Raw genomic sequence first — 20,571 nt, forward strand, 5'->3', positions numbered from 1 at the left:
TTTTTGTTGTATAAAGTCAGATGAAACATTCTCAGATTTATATTTAAAGTGCAAAAAAGTCACTACTCTAGATTTATATTGCATTATTTTTTTTTTCTATTTGCAACTTTCAGACATGCATATATGCATTTTTGTGTATGTATCTAGTATATATGTATGTATATACATCCTATTCCTGCCTTTTACAAACTCAAGAATCCCTTCCCAATTAACGTATGTGGTAAGCAGGTGAATTATACAGAGAAGAACTTAAATATCTACATGGCTCAATAATATGGAATTTACTCTTGAAAAATAAAAGTCCTTGTATGTATATTTTGTTCAACACCTCCTGGGTGCTAGATGTGTACTTAAGCATAGATGATTAAGCCACTGAAAACAATCTCTTTTTGTTACTATATCCAAGTTTCTAGCAATCCAATTAATGGTGATTATGTGTGCATAAACATATATGATCTATAGAGATTATGAAATAATGTTTGATCTTTATTAGTATCACTAAAAGCAGACTGGACAGTGTAATTTATTAAGCATTCTAAATCATTAATAAAATTTGGTCTAATTGTTTCCATTTTTGTTATATAAAATAAACATTGCCAGCAGATTTATATTTTCAATGCAAAAAAAAAATCACTTAGATTGCTATTATGTTACCATTTGCTTCTATTTGCAAGTTTCAAATAAGTTCATTCTTATAAATTAACTATGTTCCTTAGATATAAATCACTAAATTAAAATACTCGATTGTCAAACTTTTTCATCAATAACAAATCATATTCTAGCCAATTAAAACAAAGTGATAGTCTTTTTCATAGGATCCTGATGATTTTCTGGGTTGTGAGACTTAAATAGTGTTATTAAATTACGCACCCTTCAAGTTAGTAGCAATTGTTAACAGCACACTCCTTCATTGGTAATATCACAACAGCACATTTCTTCATTTAACGAAGCTCGCGTGCCCACTACAAGCACTTTCCTAGGCACTGGACAAACAACAGTAAACAAGGCAGACATCATTCCTGCACTGTTGCAGCTTACAAAATAGTTTGGGTTCAGGATCCATAAAGCCTATTTTCTATAAATAAACATCAAAAAAGCTAAATCTTTGGGAAGAATAAAAAGATCAAAAGTATCACTTCTAATTAAGATTTATTCCTAAAAGCACTAATAAAATTCTAACACACCTCCAGCTCTTAAGTGCCAACAATTTAGTTCAAACAAACTATTAGTGCTGATGATAAACAGGACATTGGTCACAATTTTCTAATTGTATTTTCTATGGTGATATTCTTTATTTAGCATTATGAGTGAAATATTAAAAAGCTAATAAACAGCCTTGGGAAAAGGAATCTTGAAAGACCCATGTGCACACTCCATGTGTGCGTGTGTAGATAAAGAGGGAGTGAGAAAGACTTTGAAAGAATTATTGTTTTATTCCTATTGGTATCTTTGGCTTAAAAATATACAGTTTGGCTTCTGAGAATATTTTAAAGAAAATAAGTCACCAATATTTAAATTGTATTAATTTTTTAAAGTAGAAAAGTATCTGCAAAAGTTGTTGATATAAAATTTTTGAAGCCAACCAAATAACTAATTTCTATTTTTGTTGGGGAAGAGAAAGGAAGGAGAAACAGAAAAATTGGATGTTACACAATAGTAAATTTTATCTGCATTCAAGGTGCTCCTTAGAAATAGTAAATAAACTCTGATTCAGACTTGTTTTCACCCGTTTTTCTCTCTGCCTCCTATTGCAAAACCAAACTCTTACTACTTCTTTCTCAAGATTCAGTTCTTCAGCCATTCGCATGATCTCTTGAGAGGAAGGTTTATTCTGTTCTCCAAAGTGTCTCTCCAGAGCATCTTTAGCAGCGATACTGAGTAGGGAGGGGTATAGAGAAGGGTGAGATTAAGGTGTTTTAATGATGTTTTGGCAGATCAAAATTCAATAATGTTGAATTTCATAAATATCAACATGAAAATATTTAAAGACTTTGAAAACATTTCCAAAGCTTCAACAAAGATAAGTGTGTAGCCTGTAGAACATTTAGATGCTTGTGTTACACAGGGTACCGTAAGCAGAGTCACAGGAAGAAACAAGGGAATTTAGACTTTCTATGTTTATCCAACTTCGTGCCACTAGAGGGCACTGACTTCCTGAAAAGGAAATGAACACTTCTGTGGGCATTTCTAAATGTCCCTCAGAAATCATTTAAGTTATTTATAATAGGTGAGATATTTAGTGAATAACTCATCGACCAAAACAAAATGTATATTTTAGCATTTCCTCTGTAATTTTCACACAAATTACCAAAAGATGAGCCAACAGTCTTTCTAGCTTGAAATGCAAGGAATCATGTTGGACTTTAAGAGACTGAAATACTGATTGCTACTTTTGCTATTTTTAATAACATAGATACCATATTGCCAGAGCAAGACATATCTGAAAGGACAGCAGAAATAAACACTTTGTATAAGTAATTAATTCTTGTTTTAGCCAAAAACTTGTGGAGTGTTCTCGAATCAAATAACATACTTTTCCATCAAATGTTAAAAAATTACTAGCTCTAGGTTATTAAATTATGCTTTTCCACCAATCTTGTTTTTTCAATGGACTCTATTCACCATGCATTTGTGTTATGTTGCACCTATATTATCCTCAAATACTCTTCCATATATATATATATATATATATATATACACACACACACACACTATATATATATCTATATGAACATATACATAGATATATATATGTATATATTCCATTTCCTCTATACCTTTTAATGTCTCAAAAGAATACCTTATAGTTGTTCTTCGCTTCCTTTTCCTTTCATTTGCTCCCACTTTTTCATTGTATAAAGCTGTAATGGGGAAAAGAGAAACAATTGCAAAAACAAAGTAGGTTTTAAAAAACTGTCAGATTTGAGTTTCAAGTTTTCTTTATAAAACAATGCAAAATAAAGTCTATACATTTTTGTTTTACAGTTTTGCATTCTGTGTTATTTTATAGTACAAGACCCAACACAAAAATGTTAAGGCAGAAATACTAACTCTGCAAAGACAAACGTCTATAAATGATGACCCTACCATAGTTTCCTTAGAACATTTTATTGAAATGCTCTCAAACTTTGCTCTTTATCCAGCTTTGATGGTAGTATGAGTAGGTAATTTTATTACATTAGCAATTGCTTACGTACTTATTTGGAAGACTGGTGTGTACAAATTCTCTGCCTACGGTAATATTAGGTTATAAAAATTCCTGTACGATCACTATGGTATAGCACAGAGGCAAAAAATCTGGATGTGTTTAAAAAAAAAAAAAAAGTCATGTCACCACCTCGTGCCTGTGCCACGTTATCTAGAAACCTGTTCTTCTACAGCTTATCTTCTCACTCGGTTTACCCTTCTCAGTAAACTTATTCCTATGCTTTCATTATCCTTCCTTTTTTTAGTATTATGAAACATTTTTTGTAATATGAAATTTATTGTCACATTGGCTTCCATACAACACCCAGTGCTCATCCCAATAGGTGCCCTCCTCAATGCCCACCACCCACCCACCTCCCCTCCCTCCCACCCCCCATCAACCCTCAGCTCATTCTCCTTTTTAAGAGTCTCTTATGCTTTGGCTCCCTCCCTCTCTAACCTTTTTTTTTTTTTCCTTCCCCTCCCCCATGGTCTTCTGTTAAGTTTCTCAGGATCCACATAAGAGTGAAAACATATGGTATCTGTCTTTCCCTACCATTGTTTCTAGGTTAAAACATCACACAGCCCTCAGAGATCTAACTTCAGTACCTCCGACTTGCTCTGCTTCCTCCAGCCATTTTGATAATATTGCTTTTAGTTTGCATGCATTTTTAAAGCTGAGCTGCAGGTTTTCAAATCGGCAGATAGTCGTTTGACTGAATTCTGAGCCATGCACAGCTGCCAGGGCTTCCCCAACATTGGTTTGGGTGTATCCTGTGAGAGGGCAATAAAGACCCATTAGCTCCAGCTGTTCAAGAAAGATTCACTTTGGTCTTTCTTTTGGTCTTTAACTATGAAGTATTTCTTTTAAGCATACGCATTGGCAATTTAGAACTGTTTAGTAAGTTCCATGTAGAATTGTCAAGTACTTCAAAAAATACTCTTAGTTAATTTTTTCTAGAAGGCAAAACAATTCAGACAGGAATGTGTGCCATTCACAGTACTTAGTGACATTGGATAGAGGTGTCAAACATTTTATAAGACACTAAAACATTTTTGCTGTCTTTATTAAATGTCCGACGATATATGCTAAAAAATACAGTGCATTAAATATGATGCATAAAATGTATGATATATCACAAATATTTTTATCTCAACTATAAAATTTTCAACTATATTGCTAAAGGGTACCAAGTAAAACTAAGAATTATGTTTACTTTCCCTAAAAACATGTTTATTACAAGACCGTGATCACCCAGTATTTTACATGTATCTTCGAGGACATTTATTATATCATTTGGTAATGCTTCAGGCCAAAGATCCTCATCGATTGTCCCAAAACATTTTTAGAGTACAAGTTGATATCAACCATCAGCATTGAATTTGAAATATTAACAGCAATATAAATAGCTCATTGAAAATGGTTGTTGTAAAGATGCCTATTGCTGTGTTTATCATATATAGTCATTGCATATTAATTCAGGGCCTATAGCTATGTATCTGTATGCATAAAATGGTTACATACAATGCCCATCAATAAATATTACAAAATTACCTGTGGTTCATTCCACAGGTGCGGAGGGTGGAACTATCATTTTCAATCCATTTAAAAGATACACTACTTCATGAATTTAAATCAAGGTTAATTTTTATAGTTATTTTATGTTAAAAAAACACTATTGAATAGAAAGCATTCAAAGGCTATCTACAGTTCACAGAGAAAGAATTCCAAATGACTATAAAACACATGAAGTACCGCTTTTCAGTCTTCACTCAAATTTAAAATGAAAGTACCGTGAGGTACCACTTTGACCTATCTGATTTACCTGATTTGCAAAGACCCAAAAGATTAAACCACATTTTTCTTCAACAATTTTATTCTGTGTGCTGTCGGTCACTGTTCTAACTGCCAAGGATATGCTTTTAAGGAAAAATAAAAATAAAAAATTCCTGCCTTCATAAAGATTATATTCTGAGCAGTTTGCCAAGAGACACTCGTGGTGGTAAAATTTGGTACAACCTCTATACAGACCAATTTGACAACATCTATCAAAATTACAAATACACACACTTTAAGAAATTGTGTTTTTAACACTTGTCCTACATATAAATTTATGTAGGTACAAAATGGCATTTATGATGTGAATCATCATAGGATTTTTTAAAAATGAGTTTTAGAGAGAGACATAGCGTGAAAGCAGGGGAGGGGCAGAGAGAGAGAGAGAGAGAATCCCAAGTGGGCTCTGCATTGTCAGCATGGAGCCCAAAGTGGGGCTCAAACTCATGCACCACGAGATTGTGACTGGAGTCAAAATCAAGAGTCGGATGCTCAACCGAATGAGCCACTCAGATGCCCCTGTAGGAGGACTGTTTAACAATGTAAGATTGGAGATGACCTGAATTTACCATCAATAGGGACTGATTAAAAATAAATTCATGTGACGGAATTTGATAGACCCATTAAAAAAAAACTATTAGGAAAGCTCTCTAAAATAAACAGTTAAATAAAAAATATCTGGGGGCACCTGAGTGGTTCAGTTGGTTGAGCATCTGACTCTTGATTTTGGTTTAGATCATGATCTCATGGTTTATAGGTTCGAGTTCCATGTCAGGCTCTGCTGATCGTGGAGCCTGCTCGGGATTCTCTGTCTCCCTCTTTGTCCAGCCCTCTTCTAAATAAATAAACATAAAAAATATTTTGAAAAAAATCTATATTGAAAGGTCTCTATAGTTGCTTATATGTACATAAGGTATCTCTGGAAGGATGCAAAGAAACCTGATAAACAGGAAAGACAAACAGAAAGGATATATTTCACTTACGCCCCTTATGTCTTCGAATCATATGAATGACTTATCTATTCCTAAGTTCAAATAAAATAGAAAAACAAGTACTTCTAGACAAATTTTCAGGTAGGTAAGTGGGAAAAAATAACATTAATTTAAAAACCTATGTATTTAGGATATTAAGAATTAACAAGGAGATAAAGGTTTTTGTAGGATTTCCATAATTGGAGTAACTTATATCCACAGCAGAGATGTAGAATGAGAACTGTCTTAGACTTCTGAGTAGAGTATAAGAGACTGAACATTAATATAGTAAGGATTTGCAGACTAAGGTGTATGCCTGTTACTCTTAAAAAGTGCATACCTAACTTAATTCTTCTCACTTTAAATTCATTGGCAAATTTCTCAAGTTCTCGGATTTCCGGAGAATCCATGTCTATCGGCTCTTCAATCAGTTTACTTTTCCGCCTGAGTTCCTGCTTGAAATCAGTGACGGTGGGGTCTTCTGCCAGAAGAGGCTGGTGCATGGGAGGAAAGCCATGACTCAAGGTGTGGTCAGGAAACTTGTAAAGACAAGGGGTTAAGCTACCTGTGAATAAACAAAGAGAGGAAAGGAAAGGGATTTGTAATTGTCCGCCATTTCTATACAAGCAAAAGTTTTGCACCTTTGAAACCATTATTTCCCTACAGCTGTCAAAGTAAAAAAAGATTTTTTTTTCATATTTATTTGAGAAAGAGAGAGAGGGGGAGGAGCAGAGAGAGAGAGGGAGACAGGGAATCCCAACCACCTCCATGCTGTCAGCCCAGAGCCCAACATAGGGCTTGATCTCAGAAACTGTGAGATCATGACCTGAGCCGAAATCGAGTTGGATGCTTAACTGACTGAGCCAACGAGGCGCCCCTAGCTATCACAGTTCTGAAAGGTTAAGTAACATTCAGCCTTCTAAAATAGCAGTCAGAGTAGCTTAGTAAAAATGATGTTTCTTTTCCACCTTCCCCAGAGCAGCGAAAACAAAAATAATGCCAAAGGAAAAAAGCAGGGAATTGCAAATAATTAAAATAGAAATAAGCAAATACTCTCAGAAGTATGTTTCCCATTATTTCATTTTTCTCTTAAGACACCTGTTCCTGTGAATCTGAGGTTCAACTAAAACTGGAATGTAGATTTCAATCTCTGTTATTTTAATTCATTACGCAAATAATCTGTGATGTTTATTATAAACAAGGCATATGCTTAAAGTGCTGTGCTGGGAAGTTTTCTTAGTATTAGAAAATTAATTTTACAATATTAAGAAGCTCCCCTGTTTTATCAGTCAATGCTTAATTTCAAGGGAAAATAATCGTGTCTTTTTTTTTTTAACAAAGGCAGGTGAAAAGAAAATAATGAGAACATGAAATACATTAATATGGTTAAACAGATTCAAGGAGTGAAAGGAAAAAAGGTAATTTTTAAAGTCCTGTTAAAAGTCAGCATCAAGATTTCTTGAAAAGTATACAATATAATGGAATCATTTCTTGATTATTATTGAAGGAGCAAAACTAATGACAAGGAAGGGTGCAATTCTAGATATGATAGGCAATCGCCCATAAATGATGAAGCATTAGATCAACTGATTGAGCTAAAGAATAAATCACAAAAACACTAAAAGATGTGATTTTTTAAAAACTTCTTCCAGATCTCATTCTGTACTAGGAAAGGAGAGTCACTCTCAGTTGGGGAGCATGGGTGGATGACAGGTCAGCATCAGCCAAATTTCGACACATTTTATTTCTGTTTTCCTCATCAATACATTGTTTTTATTGGTAGAGATTTCACTTCAATTTATAGTTAATGACACTTGTATAAGCAAGACATTTTATACAAATAAAATACTTGGTAATTTATCATTTTTCTTATGAGTATAAATAAGTATTTAAGCTAAAAATAAATTACTATAGAATGTATGCAATAATCATTCTTGGAAACACTGAAAAAATATATCAAGTTTATGCTACCTATTATTTTTCTATAAATACATTCACAAATCAAAGACATGAGTAATAATGTAATTTTCTAGAATATATAAATCTTATATTAATATGTCAATATGTAATAACCAAAGAATAGTGTAAGTCAGCAAATGATCGACTTGCATTATTTATATGACAATATGTAATTATAAAGTGTGCCCCTTTCCATAGACTGTGTCCTTTTTGGGAACAAAGTAATATACAAGTGAGGAGTTAAACAAAAATAGCATAAAACAAATTTAGCTGCTGTGAAATATATTTGAAAGAAACTATTTCTGTCTCAAAAAATTCATGCTTCTTTTACAAACCCAAATTACCCAGTTTTACTTTTTAAAGTCAGTTAATTGTCCACTCTATGCTTTAGTGGGTGGTATATTGATCAGACAAGATAAAATTTTCAAAAGCAGTTCTATCAATTTTTAAAATATTAATTTCTTTTTTTTTTAATGTTTGTTTTTGAGAGAGAGAAAGAGACAGAGAGTGAGTGGTGGAGGGGCAGAGAGCTAGGGAGACACAGAATCTGAAGCAGCCTCCAGGCTCTGAGCGGTCAGAGGTCGATGTGGGGCTTTAACTCATGAACCATGAGATTATGACCTGAGCCGAAGTCGGACACTCAACTGACTGAGCCACCCAGGTGTCCCAATGTTTACTAATTTCTATTAGCTTTGCATTTCTGCTAGTGGAAGTAAAAGAAATTACATAAAAGGAAACCGATCATGTTTATTTTAGGATTTGCTTAATATTTATCTCAAGACTTTGCTTCCACTTAGGCTTTAAGAGTTGGTACTCAGATATATGAAAACAATCTTCACTTCTTGTATCATTCAGAAACACCAAATGTCACTCAAGACACTTAATGATGAAGTACTATGAGAAAGAGTAAAAGCAGCGAGAAAAAAATAAGCTGCTGAGGTTTTTTCTCTACCTTACTATTTTATTATTTTTTGTATTGAAGTATATTTGACAATGTTACGTTGGTTCAGGTATATGCCATAGTGATTGGACGACTCTGTTTGCTGTGCTTGCTCTAAGTATAGCTACTGCCATCTGTCACCAGATGATGCTGTTACAATATCATTGACCACAGGGGTGCCTGGGTGGCTCAGTCGGTTGAGCGTCTGACTTCGGCTCAGGTCATGATCTCACAGTCCGTGAGTTCGAGCCCCACGTCGGGCTCTGTGCTGACAGCTCAGAGCCTGGAGCCTGCTTCACATTCTGTGTCTCCCTCTCTCTCTGACCCTCCCCTGTTCATGCTCTCTGTCTCAAAAATAAACATTAAAAAAAAATTTTAAGCAATATCATTGACCACATTCCTTGTGCTCTACCTTTCATCCCTGTGGCTTACTCATTCCATACCTGGAAGCCTGTATCTCCTACTCCCCCTCACCCATTTTGCCCATGTCTCTCCCTTTTTCCTCTGGCAACCATCAGTTTTTTCTTTGTATATATGGGTCTGTTTCTGCTTTGTTCGTTCATTTGTTTTTTTAGATTCCACATATAAGTAAACTCATTTGGTATTTGTCTTTCTCTGACTTATTTCAGTTAGCATAATACTCTAGCTCCATCCATGACAAACGGCCACCTCATTCTTTAAGGCAGAGTAATATCCCACTGTGTATGTATATGTGCCGTCTGTTGTGTGATTTTACACATTTAATGTATTTTAAAGCACTTCAGATAACTCATTTTATCTAAGTCAAATTTTTATTTTCCATAAATAATTTGTTACATATCTTTTATATGCTATGCCATAAGGTCTGAATTTATTAGCCTTTGTGGTCATCGTTTTTGATTTTTCTTGCTGACCATAGTCACACACTGCTACAAATCTACGTGATACTTTGTGCTGTGTCCATTTCACACTTGTCATCTTGTCTTTATATAAGTGAAATAGAAACAAATTTTATTCACAATTTAAAAGTTAGAAAATTTAAGTAAAAGGAAGTTAAACAACCTCCATTGGATGCTACAATGAACCAACTATACAGCTAAAACCAGATCTAAAATCCAATGAGCACTGTAATAAACCACACTGAAATAATCACCTCATTCAATTTTTAGGCAACCTGTACTCAGGTAAGCCAAGTGTACTTTCCTTTAAAGACATCTGCAGTTTAAATATATTTGGCTACATTAAACATATACTTTCAGATGAAAATATAGCTTATCAAAATATTAGAAGAGAGCCACCTCTAATTCTGGAAAATTATAGAGGTAGTTTATACATTATAAATACCCTGGAAAGGGGTGCCTGAGTGGCTGAGTCCCTTAAGCATCTGACTCTTGATTTCGGCTCACGTCATGATCTCACAGTCCATGAGTTTGAGCCCTGCATCTGACAGTTCAGACCCTGCTTGGGATTCTCTCTCTGCCTCTCCCCTGCATTGTCTCTCACCCTCTCTCTCTCAAAATAAATAAATAAACTTAAAAAATACTCTGGGAAAATCAACATTTAAAATATAAATACGAACGTGAGTCCATGAAAAGTACACAGGAGATACTATGTTCAAAGGTTTGGCATCCAGAGCAAAGGAAAACACAATGTGTGATATGTTTGCATTTTTCATTAAGTGAATATATCCACAGTTATCTGCACAGACACATTTCTCCTGGAATTAAGTTTAAACAGAAATTCATGACAGTCATAAGCAAAGGCAAAGTGCTGTGTGTCTCATATGATCCTATATTTGGGGGAGAGTGGACAGTGACTGGCAGGGTATGTATGGAAAGATATTAAATCTTTCTGAAGCACTGATTAAAAACAAAAACAAAAACAGGGCACCTGGGTAAGTTGGCTAAGCATCCAACTTCGGCTCAGGTCATGATCTCACGGTTCGTGGGTTTGGGCCCGTGTGAGGCTCTGTCCTGACAGCTCAGAGCCTGGAGCCTGCTTCGGATTTTGTCTCCTCTCTCTCTGCCCCTGCCCTGCTCATGCTCTGTCTCTCTCAAAAGTAAATAAATGTTAAAAAAGAGATGTCATAAAAAAAATTTTTTTTTCAACGTTTATTTATTTTTGGGACAGAGAGAGACAGAGCATGAATGGGGGAGGGGCAGAGAGAGAGGGAGACACAGAATCGGAAACAGGCTCCAGGCTCTGAGCCATCAGCCCAGAGCCTGACGCGGGGCTCGAACTCATGGACTGCGAGATCGTGACCTGGCTGAAGTCGGACGCTTAACCGACTGCGCCACCCAGGCGCCCAAAAAAATTTTTAAAAATGGGAAGAAGATAAAAGAAGCAATGAATCCTCTGTAGCCAGAGTCTCATAAACAATTTCCAAAACACGGATAAAGCAGTGTGAGCCTAGAGAAGCACACAGCTAAACCTCTTGGAAGTGTTTGCACCTTCTTTACAGTCTGAAGTATATTTTCATGTTGTAGATTAATCCACCCAAACCTTTCTTTTATTTGTGTTGAGAGAGGGAGAGGGCACGAGCAGGGAAGGGGAAGAGAGGGAGGGAGAGAGAGAACCTTGTACCATCAGTGCTCAGCCAGATGTGGGGCTTGAACTCACAAACTGTGAGATCAAGACCTGAGCAGAATGCTTAATGGACAGAGCCACCCAGGTGCTCCTCACAAAAGCTTTCCTAAATTGCCGGGTCATAGATTTCCATGTGGCGGACGTGGGAGAAGAAAAGAGGTAAATCTTTTAAAGCTAGCAATGGGGAGGCCGAGGTGGCTGGTTCAACACACTATGGTATGGGGCGAATTGCTCTTCCGGAGCACGTGGCTCTGGATGCTGACAATGTCTCTGAGGGTCTGGACTTGAAGCCTTACAAGAACACACAGGGGAACCAGAGGGACACAGTAAAATTCACCATTTTGCTGGAGACATGCAAAGGAATGTGTATTTCAATGTTTCCATTCATTTTTTTTTTTCTCTTTTTTTGTTAATGTGATGTATCACGTTGATTGATTTGCGAATGTTGAACCAGCCCTGCATCCCAGGAGTGAATCCCACTTGATCATGGTGAATAATTCTTTTTATATGCCATTGAATTCGATTTGCTAGTATCTTATTGAGAATTTTTGCATCCACATTCATCAGGGATATTGGCCTGTAGTTCTCTTTTTTTACTGGGTCTCTGTCTGGTTTAGGTCCATTCATTTATTTATTTATTTGTTTGTTTTTCTTCACACCTGACCAAGTGAGGCAAACCAGAAGTGTGAATTGTGATCTTTTCTTTTTTTTTTTTTTTTTTTTTTTTTAATTTTTTTTTTCAACGTTTATTTATTTTTGGGACAGAGAGAGACAGAGCATGAACGGGGGAGGGGCAGAGAGAGAGGGAGACACAGAATCGGAAACAGGCTCCAGGCTCTGAGCCATCAGCCCAGAGCCTGACGCGGGGCTCGAACTCACGGACCACGAGATTGTGACCTGGCTGAAGTCGGACGCTTAACCGACTGCGCCACCCAGGCGCCCCAATTGTGATCTTTTCTATGCACAGGGAAAATCTTATCCATATACAGCAGGGATCCTCTGCATGGTTTTGTAATTTATTTGGAACACAGCCATGCCCATTTGTTTCCACGTGGCCTGGGAATGCTTTCCTGCTACAGTGATCAAATTGAGTAGTTGAGAGACTAAGAAAACTTAGGGAAAATGCCTCATGTTACTGCTATGAAACAGTTTTTTCTGATTCAGAGGTTAAAAAACAAACAAACAAACAAAAACCCCAAACCTTCAGAATTACTTCCTCCCTCAGAGTCAACACCACCAGAACAAGTTAGGGAGAAACAAAACAAAAAAGGAGAAGTAGAAAAAAGGAGGAGAAAGAAGGAAGAAGAGAAAGGAAGAGGAAGGAAGGAGTGGGGGAGGAACGAGGAACTGCAGAGGGGGAGACAAAGGAGGAGAAGAGGAAAGAAAACAACTTCAGAATGAGAGCTGGGCTCCAAAGTTGACTATTTCTCTATGTCAACCATCAAACTGATTTCTGTTGTCTATTGCATACGAGCAGTTAGAGAGGGCATTTTCGGTCATAATTATCTTTTCTTATTCACTTATTATTAAAAAGAAACAAAACAAAACAATGCGGGTGCCTGGATGGTTCAGTCAGTTACGCTTCCAACTTCAGCTCAGGTCATAATCTCACAGTTCGTGGGTTCTAGCCCCGTGTCAGGCTTTGTGCTGACAGCTCAGAGCCTGGAGCCTGCTTTGGATTCTGCATCTCCCTCTCTCTCTGCCCCTCCCCCATTTCCTTTCTTTCTCAAAAATAAACTTAAAAAAAATTCATCTTTCCAAACCTCAGCTATTTTACTTTTCTCTTGAAATTATTTTTTTTAATGTTTTATTTATTTTTGAGACAGGGAGAGACAGAGCATGAACAGGGGAGGGTCAGAGAGAGGGAGACACAGAATCTGAAACAGGCTCCAGGCTCCGAGCTGCCAGCACAGAGCCCGACGCGGGGCTCGAACTCACGAACTGTGAGATCATGACCTGAGCCGAAGTCAGACGCCCAACCGACTGAGCCACCCAGGAGCCCCCCTCTTTAAATTAATTTTTAAGTGAGGACTCTCATACCTCATTTTGGCTTGGCCGTTATATAATATGACCTTGCTGTGTTTAACACACATTACTGTGCCACTGATTTGCTCAGTTTCCCCAGGATGGTGGGCAGAGCGGACAGCCCACTGAGCGTGTTGCCTAGCTTTCACCCCCCTTCAGAAACTGGAGAAGAGAAACAATTTCAAATACTCAAGAATTAGCATTTGAGGTCTTTTTGTTGTTCTTTTGTGTTGTGTTGTGTTCATCTAGAAGAGACTTTGAAGAGCTTTTTAAAAATTTTTTAAATTGACATTGAAAAATTTTTTTATTTTAAATAAAGAGAGTAGGGGAGAGGGGCAGAGGAAGAGAGAGAGAATCTTAAGCAGGCTCTTTGCTTGTGCGGAATCCCACATAGGGCTCAATCCCATGATTCTGGGATCATGACTGGAGCCAAAGTCAAGAGTTGGACGCTCAACCTACTGAGCCACCAGCCTCCCCTTAAAGAGCAATTTTAATTCACTGTTTCCTGTTATCCATGTTGTAGGCTGTTGAATAATCTAAATTATCAGGGATGAAGGGACAGAAGAAGGCATTTAGCTGCAACAGTATCTAAAGAGAAGATCATGGGAAAGCCAGGTCAAGTTGGTACAAAATTGCCCCAATTCAACCTCAATAAAGTTGTAGCTCTCACCACAACTCAGATAGGAAGAGATTGAAACTCAGAGAGGCTAAGTGACTTGAACAGGTTTGTAATTAGCCCATGGTGTGGCTAATTCATCGTTCCCAATGAATCTTTCTCTTTGGTGTGCCCACATATGGATAAGGCATGGTGGATTCATTTCATAATTTAAAAAATCCTCCCTACTAACCTTAACAAATATTAGCTATAGCTCTTCCCTTCCAGTGGGTTATTAATTTAACAAAACATTCAAACTAAATGTAAGCATCAGAGTACGGGTATAAGAGTACCACAGTAAAATAAAGCAATTTCACATCCTTTGAAATATATGTCTTTCTCTAGATTCCTTTCATATCGCATACATGACAATAAACCTGTCTTTATTGTACATAATAAGACGCTTCTGCGGAGTGTGGGCAAGTGGCTGATTTGATGAATGCTCTGAGGCTTCTCAGAAAATTCCAATGACATAGCCAGGTTTCTCTGGTGTATTTTATATCTCTGTGCTCTTATTTTTGAATTCCTGTGTTTTATAACTCAATTTGTGTAGCTTCTCTGGGGATAAAGACAGAAGAGTTCAGATTTTCTGGGGTTTAATCTATGATGCAAAAACCAATACTAAATATATGTCAAAATAATGACATTCCAATAATAAAGCATATCACTCTCAAAAGATACTCAAATATAATCTCGATGCTTGCCACGGTGAGTTTTTCTTTCGGTGACTAAATATAAATACTTTTAAGACTCTAGTGATACATTCAAGTCTTAGCATGACCATGTTGCTGTTCATGTCACTAACGCAGGCTTTGGATCATTTTAAAGGGCTTTTCTGGAAACTCTCCTTTTCAACTGCAGTGAGGAAGAGGGTTTGCTGAGTGCCTGCCGAGGGGCTTGTCAGTACAGCCCCCACTGCCTGTGGACTCTCATTGTGAGCCTGGGCCTGGAAACTAGAAACGGGTTAGAATTCTCAGGCCAGCTGCAAACCCACTAGGGCAGTAGCCTCAAGGGGTAGGGAGGTGGTAGCAAAAACCATCTCAGTGTTTGGTCTGTGGTGAACCTCCATCCTCTGCCACCTGTTGCTAGTTTCGAAGGCATCTCAAGTTGGACCTGGCTTTGTGGTCAGCAAGGCTGCTCCTCCAAGAGACAGTCGCGTACAGCCATGTGCTGGTCACATCTGGTCTTCAAGATCCCAATGTGGTGTGGGCCATACAAAGCATTCTGCCTACACCTCTAGTGGCTCAATGCACATTCTACTATGTTTATAATGAGAGTAGCTTATCATCAACAAGGGCTGTTCTCATTAACCATGAATACTGACTAACTACTAAATATATGAATCATAAATAATCAGTCTTCCAAGGGGAAAAATATGGCCATCCCCATTTCATAATTACTAAAAAAAGATACTAGGACTTACAGGTCTTCATTAGTCTTCATCTTACCATAAAGGTGAGGATACTAGTTTATGTAGAATGCTCATTGACGGAATGTAAGTGGAGAACATTGTTTCTGGAATAGCTTTAAGTTTTAATGTTTTATTTAGTCTCAACATGAAAAAAATTGGAGAAATTAAATGTTGAACTAAAATACTTGTTAAATTTTATTTCAAATTTATAGCTGTAAATCCATGGGTTTCCCCCCCCCCCCCCATCACTTATTAGGGCTGATAACAAGACACAGCAGTTAGAAAAGATTTCCTCAAGAGTGCTTGGGTGGCTCGGTCAGTTAAGTGTCTGACTCTTGATTTCTGCTTAGATCATGATCTCATTTTTCCTGAGATCAAGCTCCACATGGGGCTCGAGCTGACAGCATGGAGCCTGCTTGGGATTCTCTCTCTTCCTATCAAAATAAGTAAACTAAAAAAAAAAAAAGATTTCCTTAATATAGGATTCATTTATCTAAAGCTTCTCCCTCAGTATCACACATACTCTCTCTCTTATTTTCTCACACAGAACTTCAGTAGTTTATTGTCACCCATAAGGTTTCTCTCCCTGTAGTAACCAATATAAAAGGTCAAAGAATACCCAAAAAATATGTATACAAAATTGTGTACTTTATTAAACCCTTAAAATCTTTTGTCTGGCCATATCTTAAAATTAAGTCATAAGGTTTGTTATGAATAGATTAGGTCAGATTTTCCTGTTAAGAAATGTGTTATCAGTGCTTTCATACAAGCATCAATAAATAATTAACCTTGGTCTAGTGATGCTTTTTTGTCCAGAGGAAAAACAAAAGTAACTTCAACTATTTCAATCTCATTTAAGACTAACAACAACTCAGAGCTGCCACAGCTTTAAACAACTATCACTAAAGCCGCTACGATTCACTCTTAGCTTTCAATGTCTTATTTACCTTCACGGGCCAAATGTCCAGAAGAAATACTGCAATGAGGGAGATGTTGTAGAAGTCTGTGCTGTCTGCTTTGGTAGCCACATGAGTTTATTAACACTTGAAATGTGGCTACTGCAACCGAGGAACTAAATTTTAAATTTGACCTTATTTTAGCTAGTTTATGTTTAAACTTAAATAAGCACGAGAGGCTAGTCACAACCATATTATAACTGGTGACATAAGTAACATCAATAACATCAAGTGGCAATCTGCAGTTTGGCAGTAATGAATTAGAGTAAAATTCATACAAAGCAAACAAAAGAGTGAAGCACAGAAGTTCAGGGTTATGTAGAATAAGGGCAATCAGGTGTAACCATTATGATCTCTGAAGGTATCACATATTAGGGAACATTTCAGTAAGTAGTGGTTTACCAGCAATTTCCAAGGTTAAGCGATAAGAATTTCATGACACATTCTGCTAAAGGTTCCCTCAGACCCTCCTGAAGCCAAGACTACGCTGTATGTTAACTAAGTTGAGAATAAAAAATAATAAATAAGATTCTCTCAGACCCAAGAAACCCACCTTAGTGTCCCCAGACTCAACCTCACAAATGCAGACAATTTTTCTTACCTGCCATCACTCCATAGGTCGATGGCTGGTTTCCATAATGACAGGAAGGAACAGAATAATGAAGTCCTGTTGCTGTGTTTCCCAACGATGTCACCAGGAAATATGCACGCAAACATTTAGGAGTTTGGATCAAAGACAAAATAGATGGGACTGGTAAGAAAATGTATGAGGATTCAAGACACAGTCATTTCATTGCAAAAAGACACATTTATGGGATTCTTAAAGTTATATGGCAATGATTTGTTTTCACTTGGGGGAAATTCTCTGCTGAGGAGGCTAAAAGCAGAAATCAAATTTTGTCTTAGGTAACCAGATCATAAATTATCAATGTGGATGATAACAATCTTTAATTATGTTGTACTCTATGAGGGGTGACTGACCGGCTTGGACATTGGCCAATTGGGAGTTGCAGAATTCTTGTAGGTTCCATCTCATATACACATTGCAATAAACTGGAGAAATAATCTCGTAAAATTCTTGTATAATATGGTTGTATATAGTGGTTTTCTCTAGAAGAATGGATACATAAACCAACTCTTGAACAGTCATTATCTCTATTCTCCTAACAATTTCTTCCATCAAAGAGAAAATGGCCAAGCAACTGGTCTCTATTTGGATACAATCATAAAAACCCCACTAAATGCAGATGTTGATGAAAAATCCATGACAGTGGATGATGTCTTTATGTTGATGTTGAAATCAAGAAGTTTTCTGGATGCCCACAATCAATGCAAAAATTCTAATAATAAAGCTGGTCAAAAAAAATTGTTGAGTGACTTGAGATCTATAAAGTTTGAAAACAGTATATAAATATTACCTCATTCATAGTTTTACTTGTCTTGTGGAATCAATGTGTATTATGAAAATAAATTTGAATTGCTAAACTTTAATCAAGCTTTAAGCATGAATCACCAAGTTGACTAAAAGTATGGGTATTGACAATAAAACCACTCCTTATGTATTTCCTCATTTTTCCTTCATATCCTGAACATAGTGATAGGTTTGCATAAATATGATTATAAATTCTTGAATAAATATAAGATATTATTAAGTATAGAATTAGAATCCTTTGAAAATTCTGAGATACAATCTAGTGATTAGAGATATGAGGTCACCAGAAAGCAACATTGCTCTTACTATTGATAAATCTTCAAATTTTCATTTTAAAATTGACATGTAGAAAGAACTGAAGTAATTTTATATTATAATATTTTATATTATAATGATCAAATATAAAAATCTCACTATGCAATCCAAAATTAAACAAACATGAAACCCATGTTATATCCAATGCTCTTTTCATTATAGGCATTATTTCTACTTCCTTACCTAGTATATTATAATTTGGTCTGATGGAAAAATTATAAAATCAAATGCTATAATCATGTAAATATTATTTAAATATATACTTAGAATAGATATATCTATTATTTAAAATATACAATTAACTGTGATAACTGCTTACATTTAATTATAGCACATATTTTTGGTTAAAATACTTTATTATATTTTCCAAAAAATATGTTTGGGAGACTTCCATTATTGCCTTTTTATTTAAATTATGAGAATCTTTGGTAGATGAAAAAAAAAACCCTCTACATTAATAATTTTACCACAATCCAGATACATACTCTCTAGATTTAAAAAAAAAATTCAGCTGCAGATTAATCCCAAACTTACTTATGAAAGAAATTTACTTAATTCAAAACTTTGTCCGCTTATAAATCTACTTTAAAAACTTTGTTACTGCATAAAGAAAGGGTGCATTAGCAACACATACCTATTTGTATTTGAGACAATATATTCAAATTTTCAAGTTTAATTTTTACATAAGAAAGTTCTGTAAGAAAATATTAAAATTTCGTTAGAGATTGAAGTCTCTTCAGAACTCAGTTTTGAGAGATTTTAACTCAGTTTTATGGGTTCTAAATGTTACATGTGTCTTCTAGTTTTGATTTTTGAATTTTGAATTATGCTAAAAATATGTTTGTTAAAATCATTTAATTATTTTATTCTTTGAAATCCGTAGTTTTGATATTGGGAATCATTCAGTTGTGTTTACTGTGAGGTATATGGCTGTTTTTGGACATGGTAAAACCAAATATATCTTTAAGATAAAGAAGTAACACCTTTTAAACACTATTTAGGCTATTGCTTTAGTTTGCTCTTGATCCATAAATGCTTACATAAAAATGCTTTTTGGATTAAAAACACCCAGACTCACTGTTATGTAGAAAATCCTCTTTATAATAAAACCAACAATTGAAATTACAACGCTTACTAATAGTTCTTTAACAATTTCTTAGGTACTTTGGCTTTCTAAATGTACTTAATATTTAACTTAAATTAAAGGAGAAAATAAAAGAAGCGAGGAGATTCTAAGCTAACAAGATCCAAAGGATCCATCCTGAAACCTTTAGGCCCAGCCGCACGGAGACCCGGATGGGAGTCAGTACCTGTAGACATCACATTGGTGGCGTGGTTGGAGACCGGGAGGCACTCGGCAGCGCTGTGATGCATTATCAGAGGCAGAGTTGCAGAAGACTCGGAATTCAGAGGTATAAAGGTATCAGCCGAAGTAAAAGGTTGGCAACTCATTCCCACAAGAGAGTAGAAAAAGGAGGAGAACTGCTGCTCCCCAAATCAGAGTTTGATTATATTACTGTTTCAAAGGGCCGTTTCAAATCTCACTACCTGCATATATACATCAGGAAGGCTCTGAAGCAACCAGGAGGGCGCGTGCTGGTATTTATACTGCAGGGAAATCCCTTTCTACATGTTAATCGTCTTTTTCCCAGGGGTATTGCTTTATCACTCTGAACCATCTTCCTCCTCACCCACACATAATCCGTGCCCAAGAGGGAACCTGGTTCTGGGGTATAGATGGACGGAAAGGGAGAAATCTGAAACTTTGACAACTTCAGTAATTCAGACATTTTAGAAAGGAATCAAGAACTTCAAAAATAAGTGTCCCTCAAAGAAATAATCCTAAAGTGAATTGAAAAATACTAGGTGTCTTTTTGCTACTAATACAGTAACAAATGTTTATATGTGACAGGTTTTTTTTTATGACTTCTCACTAGATCTTGAAAATAAAACATACTACAAAATTTTAAGAAACTATAAATATTAAAAGTTTAAATCAAAAGGTCTAGAGAAAACTAATGAACAAATATATTGCCAACTACTGATTCAGACTCAACAATGCAATTTTGAAAAGCTATGAAAACCATGCTGGGGATACTGTAGCAAACATAAGTAACCTGAGAGCCATAGATATTACTGATATAAGCGATGGCCATACTTCATAAGAATTTTTTTGAAATTTTGTATTATGGAATGTTTCAAGGTAACTTGGAATTGGTTGTTTTGTGCTAAACTTAACATTGACAAGATACTTTTTCAAAAATCTTGCAACTTGGACACTTTGGTACTAACCAACTGATATTTTATAGGAAAATATAA

The 20,571-nt window shown here is 36.0% G+C and overlaps 1 protein-coding gene across 1 annotated transcript; it reads right to left on the reverse strand.

The window, feature by feature from the left end:
* Positions 1-1,293: 1,293 nt before the first annotated feature.
* On the reverse strand, positions 1,294-19,839 carry POU1F1 (POU class 1 homeobox 1). Its single transcript, XM_043593893.1, has 6 exons — positions 19,563-19,839; positions 17,107-17,256; positions 6,335-6,559; positions 3,796-3,960; positions 2,801-2,861; positions 1,294-1,874 (listed from the first exon to the last, which is right to left on the reverse strand). Exons 1-6 carry the CDS (start codon positions 19,702-19,704, stop codon positions 1,664-1,666), a joined length of 954 nt encoding a protein of 317 aa, XP_043449828.1. The 5' UTR covers positions 19,705-19,839; the 3' UTR covers positions 1,294-1,663.
* Between the last annotated feature and the right edge of the window lie 732 nt (positions 19,840-20,571).

This window comes from Prionailurus bengalensis, chromosome C2 (genome assembly GCF_016509475.1).
Source record: "Prionailurus bengalensis isolate Pbe53 chromosome C2, Fcat_Pben_1.1_paternal_pri, whole genome shotgun sequence".
Taxonomy (NCBI): Eukaryota; Metazoa; Chordata; class Mammalia; order Carnivora; family Felidae; genus Prionailurus; species Prionailurus bengalensis.